General features: G+C 46.7%; 1 protein-coding gene across 1 annotated transcript in view; it reads right to left on the reverse strand.

Moving 5' to 3' along the window:
* Nucleotides 1-5839, reverse strand: part of GDA (guanine deaminase) — an 83542-nt gene extending 77703 nt beyond the window's left edge. Inside the window, exon 1 of the mRNA XM_039241588.1 lies at nt 5341-5839. Coding sequence (XP_039097519.1) covers nt 5341-5463 — 123 coding nt within the window. The 5' untranslated portion in view covers nt 5464-5839. The remainder of the gene's footprint in view (nt 1-5340) is intronic.
* Nucleotides 5840-8976: the final 3137 nt, after the last annotated feature.

Here is an 8976-nt window from a genome sequence, read left to right on the forward strand (position 1 = left end):
CAACTTCCTGCATGTCAGGATGTCATCACTGGCCACCCTTCGACACCACGAAGCTGGAAAAGTAAGTATCCCGCCATACTATTTAATAGAGTCACACATAGGTCTCTAATCCTATCATCCAATCCAGTTGGACTTGACCTAAATCGCCACCAATCCTGTCCCCCTCTCTCCATCTCTACTGCTGATAACTGCTGATGTTTACTGGGCATGTGCTATGTCCAAAGTGGTATTCTATGTACTTCACAATTATTAATTCATGGAAGCCTTCCAACAACCCTATGAAGGGGGTTACACTAGTTATTTTATACAAGAGGAAACTGGAAAATAGAAATGTTAAGTAACTTCATCAGCTTCACATAGTTAGTGACAGAAGCACTCTTAAGAGTTCATATCTCAATAGCACTGCTAGGAATTTACCCAAGGGATATAGGAGTGCTCATGCTTAGGAGCACATGGACCCCAATGTTCATAGCAGCACTCTCAACAATAGCCAAAACATGGAAAGAGCTTGAGCGTCCATCAACTGATGAATGGATCAAGAAGATGTGGTTCATCTACATGATGGAATACTACATGGCAATGAGAAAGAATGAAATCTGGCCATGTGTAGCAACATGGATGGAACTTGAGGGAGTTATGCTGAGCGAAATAAGTCAGGCAGAGAAGGACAGATACCATATATTTGCACATATAGGAGGATTAGGAGGAACTTAACAGAGGACCATGGGAGAGAAGAAGGGGAAAAACCGTTGGGGAGAGGGAGGGAGGCAAACCATGAGAGACTCTTGAATACTGAGAACAAACTGAGGACTGATGGGTGTGGGGGGGAGGGGGGAGATGGGCATGGAGGAGGGCACTTGTGGGGATGAGCACTGGGTGTTACATGGAAACCAACTTGACAATAAACTATTTAAAAAATAAAAATAAATAAATTTTAAAAAGAGTTCATATCTTACCTGAAACTAATGTAACATTGTGTATCAATTATACTCAAAAAAGGTAAAAAAAAGTTCATATCCTAATTGACAGACTACACTGCCTCTCTTCCAAACCACATCCATTTTGATGGGGCGCCTGGGTGGCTCAGTTTAGGTAAGCCTCCAAACCACATCCATTTTACCTAAATTACTGCAACAGGCTCCTATCTGATCTCCTTGCCTGCACTCGACTCCTCTCCAATGCATTCTTTTTTTTTTTTTTTAAGTTTATTTATTTATTTTGAGAGAGAGAGAGAATGTGAGCTGGGGAGGGGCAGAGAGAGAGGAGAGAGAATCCCAAGTAGGCTCTGCACTGTCAGCACAGAGCCTGACATGGGGCTCGAACTCACAAACCGTGAGATCAAGACCCAAAATGAGATCAAGAGTCAGACACTTAACCGCCTGAGCCACCCAGGTGCCCCTCTCCAATGCATTCTTTAGCTTGAAGCTAAAATATTCTTTAAAAAGCACACAATTTGATGATGTCAAATCTGTTCTCCGGCCCTCAACTCCCCATGCACTCCAAGACCTTGCCCTGCCTATCTCTCCCACCTTATCTTGTGTTATCCTTCCCCGAGACCTTTGGACTCTAACCACGTTGATGTGTTCATTCTTTCCTACCCCAGGGTCTTTGCACGGGCTGCTCCCTCCCTATCTCCAATCCTGCCTGCCCTACCTATTTAATTTCTATTCATCCCTTAGATCACAATTTAAATGTCATTTTACGCTAAGGAAAGCTTTCTCTCCACCTCAGATTAGTTCAAGTTCTGATGGGTCATAACACAGTCTGTTAATGTATCACTAGGTTATCAGTTTCACAAGGGAAGGGCAGGGTTTGCATGCGTCTCTCATCAGTGTATCGCCAGCAGTGAGTCCAGTCTTTGGCTTAGGAGTCAGTCCACTTTTATTACAGGTACACGTCTAAGCTCTATTGCTTAAAAGCCCAAGTCCTTTGAGTTTGACAACTATGCCTCATGAGGTGACCTGCTCTAGTGAAGAGAACATGGCTTTGGCCGTGTTAATTCAAAATCCAGCTACGCCACCATCTCTGAAAGCATGATTTCTCAAGTCTCAATGTCCCCATCTGTAAGTGGGTATAATGACACGATGGGATACTAAACATAATGTGCCAGCAAGCCTGGCAACAAATGCCCTTAAGATCTTTCTTCCCAGATGCCTCTTTGTGTCCCTGTGAGCCAATGACATGACTGGGATGCTGCACAGGGGAGACGTGGTGACCTCCCCACTTCCCACATAGTGCATCACAGGCCATGGCTTTCTTCTCCACCTGTGGGCGTCTGCACGATGCCATCATGTGGAAATACGCAAAAATGCTACAGTGAGCCAGAGGTTAAGATTTGCTGGTGCAGAAGGACAGAAGGGGACAGAATGTATATGGCATGTGGTAAGTGTTCACTAAACACTCGGCATTTTCATACATTGTCTCATCTAATACTTAGTAAAAGAAAACCTGATTCTACAAATGAGGAAATAGAGGTTCAGACAGATTAAGTGTCTCCTTCACGGTCTCAGAGCAAGTGGTGGAGACTGAACTTGAACCCAAGTCTGGTTTCTCCACAGGACTTGCTCCCAGGGCACTACGTCCAAAACGATCCTCTTCCTCGCTCTTGCTTCCAGATAAGTGTGCATTGAAAAGGCCCAGGGCATCTTTTAGGTAAGTTTAAAGGGGTGCTGGTATGGCTCTGTTGGTTAAGCGTCCGACTTTAGCTCAGATCATTATCTCACGGTTCGTGGGATGGAGCCCCATGTCAGGCTCTGTGCTAACAGCTCTGAGCCTGGAGCTTCTTCAGATTCTGTGTTTCCCTCTCTCTCTGCCCTTCCCTTGCTTGCACTCTGTGTCTCTCTCTCTCGAAAATAAACATTAAAAATTTTTTTAAAACAACTCAACCTGACCCTGTTCTATGTGGGAAGAATCAGATTATTTAGTCATATCGGAGCACAGAGCATCTCAAGATTAATTAAATATCTGCAAATAAATTATACATGCGGGATTCTTTCTTTTAAAAAGCTACTTGCCACTTGAGTTAACTCTGAATTCAAAATGCCCAATACTAAGATGTTGGTGAGAGATTTTTTAAATTAACCTAATTTTGAATGAGCTTTAATTAATGAATTAAAAGTAGTCATTACCATGCTCTGAGTCCTAAATGAAGTTCCAGGAAATGAGAGATGAGGTCTAGAAGGAAGAGGGAGAAGGAGGGGAAGTCATGTTCCCTCTCTGTCTCTGACAAGCTACCCAGACCTGGGCTTTAAAAGGGGAACCAGGTCCCGAGATCTTATACGGCCATTCCATCACATGACCTATACCCTTGGTTACCCCCAATCCACCGACAACCTGCATCCGAATGCTCTGGAGCCTTCGTTGGAATGCCATTCCCAGGGGCCCACTCCAGATTCACATTCTCTGAGGATGAGCCCCAGGAGCCAGCCCTTAAACACCCCTTGATGTTTCTGACCATCCCAAGGTTTGTGAACAGCTTTAGAGGCTCAGTAACAATGTAAATGTCACGATGTCACCACAAACTCATTTATTTTAAGGGGAGATAATTTCGTGTGAGAACCTTGACATTTTTGAAATGAACATTTATTCCAGCAGCTACAAATGCAAAGGAACCCCATTTTCAACATGGAGGACATTGTCTTGAAATATATGTGGCACATTCTTCCCTTAACACGTAGTCAGCAGTCAACTGCCTTGCAGCTAGAAGAGCGATCAACCGTTACCAGTTCACTGATTTGGACATGTTACAAGGCATTCGATTAACTCACCTTTGTATTCAACTCCTAGCTAATTTTATTTTGTGGGAGAATGGCATTTTTCTAAATTTATAACTTCAGTATGTTCCTCACTGAGGAGCAGACTCTCTGACTGAACTGCTAATTGCATGTTCAGGACACTCTTTCCTTCTTCTTCTGTACAACCCCCAGAAAAGGTAATTTTTTTTAGATGAATTACTTGCTTTTCTTACTACGCTCCACCGGGTGAAGGCAGTCTTCAAACCCACCTTCTTAACGGTTAAAATTCTAGATATGGGAAGTTAATTTTTTAAAAGAAACCTAAGAGATGAACAGCTCCTGGTGATCACAGGGAAACACCTCTAATCTCTCCCCAGTGTGGTGGTCACTATTCCTTTACTTCTTGGGACCAGCCCTAAGCCTAAGGGCTCCCTGAAACTTGAGGGTCAAGTACACAAGGCAGTAATTTATCACTCTTGGTGCAGCGGGGAGGGGGGGCGTTATTGAAGTCTCCCCATTTGGGGGAGCTCTGAGAGTCCCATCACCTTGGAAACACAACGGCAGTCTCCCTGAATGAACACAGAGAGAATATTTTTTAAGCATCCTAGGAAAACAGGGTTCAGTTATCACCAAATGTAAGAGTCACAATTCAAAACTGTCGCTAACTCGCAAGCTGACAAGTCACAAATAGGTGTACTTTTCCTAACCAGGCTGGTAGTTGCGGAAAAGCCCCAAAATATCCCATCCTCATCTTTGTTTTTGTTTTTTTTTTCTGCCAGAAATGGAATGGCTTCCACTTACCAAACTAGCCAAGCCACTGCTGATGCAATTACCACCACCAGCCACCACCACCAGCACGGTGCATATGAACAGTAAATATGAGACATCAAGTCACCTAGGTCGTTTGTAGAAATCCCGATTTGAGGAAAAGAAGTATAGAAGATACACTCATAGAGGACATTTTGAGCCTTAAAACGCAACTCCTTGCTTTGATGCAAATGGCTATAGGGGGTGGGGGGGGTAGGGAGGACGTAGATAATTTCTCTTTGACTATCCTTTCTAATATTATATTATCTAGTTGGAATCGTTGGTATACTATCTGTTGAGCTATCAAGTGAATGAAATCAGTTGTTTATTCTATGCACTGAAAGGGCTAAACCACACTAACCAAGTGACTCCCTCATCTGTTATTTCTTTCACAATAAATTCAATGACATTTACGGAGCGCCTAGCCTGTGCCAGGCGCCAAAGATACAAAGATGAATGAAGCAAGGTTCAGGTTTATTAATGATTTCTTAAGATTTGCGAGGGCAGAGCCTCGCTCCCCCTTCCACTTGCAGCCTGGACGGCTGTCTAACCAATCGTGGGAGTGAGTACTCCACAGCTCCCCGCTTCTGGGAACGTGTTACTCCCCGGCCAGCCCACGAACCTAGCCCCAGGCCTCTCATGGCATTCCCCAAGAGTCAAACGGTCGAGTTCAACTCCGGAGCGGAGGCTCCCACTCCGCGCGGAGCGGATCCCCGGCCCCGCAGCGCGAGGTGCCAGACTCTTTCCACCTGTCCTGGCGCGCGCCCGTCGGGGAGCGCCAGACCCCGCGTCCGCTTACTTTGCCGCTGTCGCTCACGCCGAGGAGGTGGTCCCGCAGCACCTCCATAGGGTTAGTCCAGGTGGAGTGGATGAACGTCCCTCGGAAGATGTGCGCCAGGGGCGGCATCGGGGCGGCACACATGTCAGCGGCGGAGCGCAGCGCGGGGTTCGCGAGCCGAGGAGGGCGCACCGGGCGGAGGTGCGAGCAGGGCTCCCTGCAACTGCGGCTGGCTGAGTGCACCTGCAGGGTCCTTATCCTGCCCCCGCTTTCCTGGGCGATCGCCTGCCCCCTGCAGGCCGCGCCCAGGGGCGGGCTCCGTGCCTCCTGGACGCCAATAGGAATTTCCTCCTGTGACTTGGCTCTGCGCTCCCTTGGGGTGTGGTCTTTCTCTCCTCCCCCGTGTTAGTTGTTGATCTGTTAACTCTTTGAGTTTCCAAAATCACAGCCTACAACGCACTTGTTTTAACAAGGGGTGGCTGAGTCGCCGACCCAGGTGGGAAGAGAAAGAAAGGAAGGGACCGCAGGAGCAGCCGTTTCCAGCCTTGAACCCTAGCTGGTGGCTCAAGTTGCCGTTGCTCTGCGTCCCCCAGCCTCCTCCAACTTTCTTTACTGGCGCACGGCTCTCTCTGCCCTTTAAACTTCGGGCTACTTGTGACCAAAGCCTGTACCTCTTTAACCTGTAGCACGTTCAAGGTCTGAACAGCCGCAAGTTCAGGAACAGGTGGAAAGGTCAGCTGGAACCGCCTGCCTTACAGACCAGTTTTGTTTTCAGTTTCTGTGGGCTGCCGTATTTCTCCTAACGAGGTGCTCTGGAAGCACCTCTTAACAGAATTCCTGGGGGCCCTGCCGACAAAGGTTGATCTTCCCTCCCTTCTTCCTTGAGCCCAGTGTTTTGGTGTTTGTGTCCATCCACAAACAACTCCAGTTCCAGTCTCTCTCACACCTAAAATAAATGCAGCTCTTTGATTTAATTCCAGATGTTACCGGGGGAGAAAAGTTTCATCGCTCGCTGGAAAGAGCACTGGGTTAGGATTCAAGAGACCACTGGAGGCAGTGAGCCTCAGCATCTTTATCTTCGTTGGTGAAAACTGAACTCCGACTGGGTGGTTGCTAAGACCGCCTCAGGGTCAACATTCGTTCCTTGCACTACGTTTACAAAGTCATTTGCCAAGTTCCTCCAGCAAGACCCATTGGTTTCCCCGCAGGGCCACACACATTCTGCTCCTTCTGCCGTAACTCCGCGTGCGGATCCTCACGTGACCGACTCTTCTCCTCACTGGTGTGCCTCAAATGTAGCTCCAGAGTAATCATCCACCGGAGAACGAGCAGCAGCGCCCCGCCTGCAGAGTTTGTATTCCATACCTCTTATTTCTGCCATTGCATCGATCAGACCCATCCTTGTTTATTTCGTGTTTTTTTCATTTATCTCTGCTCCTCTCCCCCCAACACACACACAGAGAGTAATGGGAGCTCCACAGGACCAGGGCTCTCTCTCTCTCTCTCTCTCTTAATGTTTATTTATTTATTTTGAAGGGATTGGGGGGGGCGGGGGGGGGAGAGAGAGAGAGAGAGAGAGAGAGAGAGAGAGAGAGAGAATCCCAAGCAGGCTCCGTGCTGACAGTGCAGAGCCCATGGAAGGGCCCGGTCCCACCAACCCATGGGATCATGACCTGAGCCAAAATCAAGAGCCCCACGCCTAACGGACTGAGCCACCCAGGCCGGCCAGAGACTAGGGCTCTTATGCCCAGAACAGTGCCTAGGGTTTCTTACATGTTTACTGAATAAACGTAAGAATGGTTTTGGGGGGAGCAGAGCAATAACCTGAGATAAATATCTATTCTGGCTCCTACCTAAAGATAGGGGTTTCTCATTTCAGGGCATGAGCAGGCTTTCTCGGAATTGCTGCTATTATGATGCAGGGCTGGTTTACACAAACGGCTCATTCCCTTCAGTTCCTTCACCCTGAGGAAACTGCAGTCCCAGGCACACTGAGGTGGCTGGTCACCCTACCAAGGACTCAGAATTAGGAAGCCCTGAAGCTGAGGGCATTGCAGTTGCCTCTTAAAGTTGCCACATTGGCCCTTTCTCCTTGTCATTGTGTCCTGATTCTGCACACCCGCACACCTTCCTTGCAGGTCCAACAGCTAGCAGAGTGGAAACAGCCTCTGGCTTCAGGCTTGTGTACATACGAACCTCAGAAAGAAAAGTGAAGAAAATGTCTGGATTTTAGTTTAAAAAAGGAGTCCAATCAATGTTTCCAGAAGATGTATTGGTTCCCTAAAACAGATAGAGCTAATATTTTCTTTGTAATAGAGTGACTACCAGTAGAGACAAGTTTAGTGGAATATTATGCAGTTATTAAAAATCAGGGAAATATTTAAAATAGCCACATGGCAGTTATATATAATAAGATGATGAGTTTTTAAAAATATCATTTATGGGGCACGTGGGTGGCTCTGTCATTTGAGCATCTGACTCTGGGTGCTCAAGTCATGATTTCAGGGTCATGAGATCAAGCTCTGAGTCCAGCTCAGTGCTGGGCATGAAGCATACTTAAGGTTTTTTCTCTCCGTTTCCTTTTGCCTTTCCCTCACTTGCTCTCTCTCTCTCTATTTCAAAATACAATACAATACAATAAAATTAAAATGTCATTTATGCTACAGTTAAAGTCATGAAAAGCCTATACGCATTTTTGCTAGAATTTAAAAGGTATACCAAAACAATGGATATCATTCTGTGGAGATAATGGAATTGCTAGGGAATTTTATCTTGATGTTTGTTGACATTCTTATGTGTGGCTTCTGGAATGAGTAGTGATTGTGTAGCTTTAAATAAAGTTAATCTTAAATAGAAGGAATGGGGGGCACCTGAGGGGGCTCAGTCAGTTAAGCTGCTGACTTGGCTCAGTCATGATCTCACGGTTTGTGGGTTCGAGCCCGCGTCAGGCTTGTGCTGACAGCTTGGAGCCTGGAGCCTGCTTCGGATTCTGTGTCTCCCTCTCTCTCTGCCCCTCCCCTGCTCATACTCTGTCTCTCTCTCTCTCTCAAAAATAAACATTAAAAAAAATTTTTTTTAAATATTTTTATTTATTTCTAGGAGACAGAGAGACAGTGTGAGCAGGGGAGGGTGAGAGAGAGAGGGAGTCACAGACTGAAACAGGCTCCAGGCTCCGAGCTGGCAGTCAGCACAGAGCCCGACGCGGGGCTCAAACCCACGAACTGCGAGATCATGACCTAAGCGAAAGTCGGATGCTTAACCGACAAAGCCACCCAGGTGCCCCCCCAAAAAAATTTTTTTAAATAGAAGGAATGGTCATGGGGCTCCAGGAGACTAACATTAGCTCCTGAGGGATTATTAGCCCTATCAAGCAGTACTCCCTTCTGCTCCAATTCCCAACCAAATCGTAGACACTGTGCTTGGGATCCAGTACCCTCAGTGCAGCCAGGTGTCAGGAAGTTTTGCCTTCCCAGCTAATCTCATCTGTTCTCCATCCTCATCTTTTATGTTGCCGGTGCCCCTGCAGTTTTGACTACCATCTCGGCGTCCACACGGAAATGTTCTCAAGGCCACTGAAGTTTGGAAGGAGAAAGGAGTGCAGAACTTTCATATTCACCTTCGAAAGGTAGACCAGAACATCTTGAGACAGCTTCTGGT

Source organism: Hyaena hyaena, unplaced genomic scaffold, assembly GCF_003009895.1.
Source record: "Hyaena hyaena isolate Hyena2069 unplaced genomic scaffold, ASM300989v1 scaffold_196, whole genome shotgun sequence".
Classification (NCBI taxonomy): Eukaryota; Metazoa; Chordata; class Mammalia; order Carnivora; family Hyaenidae; genus Hyaena; species Hyaena hyaena.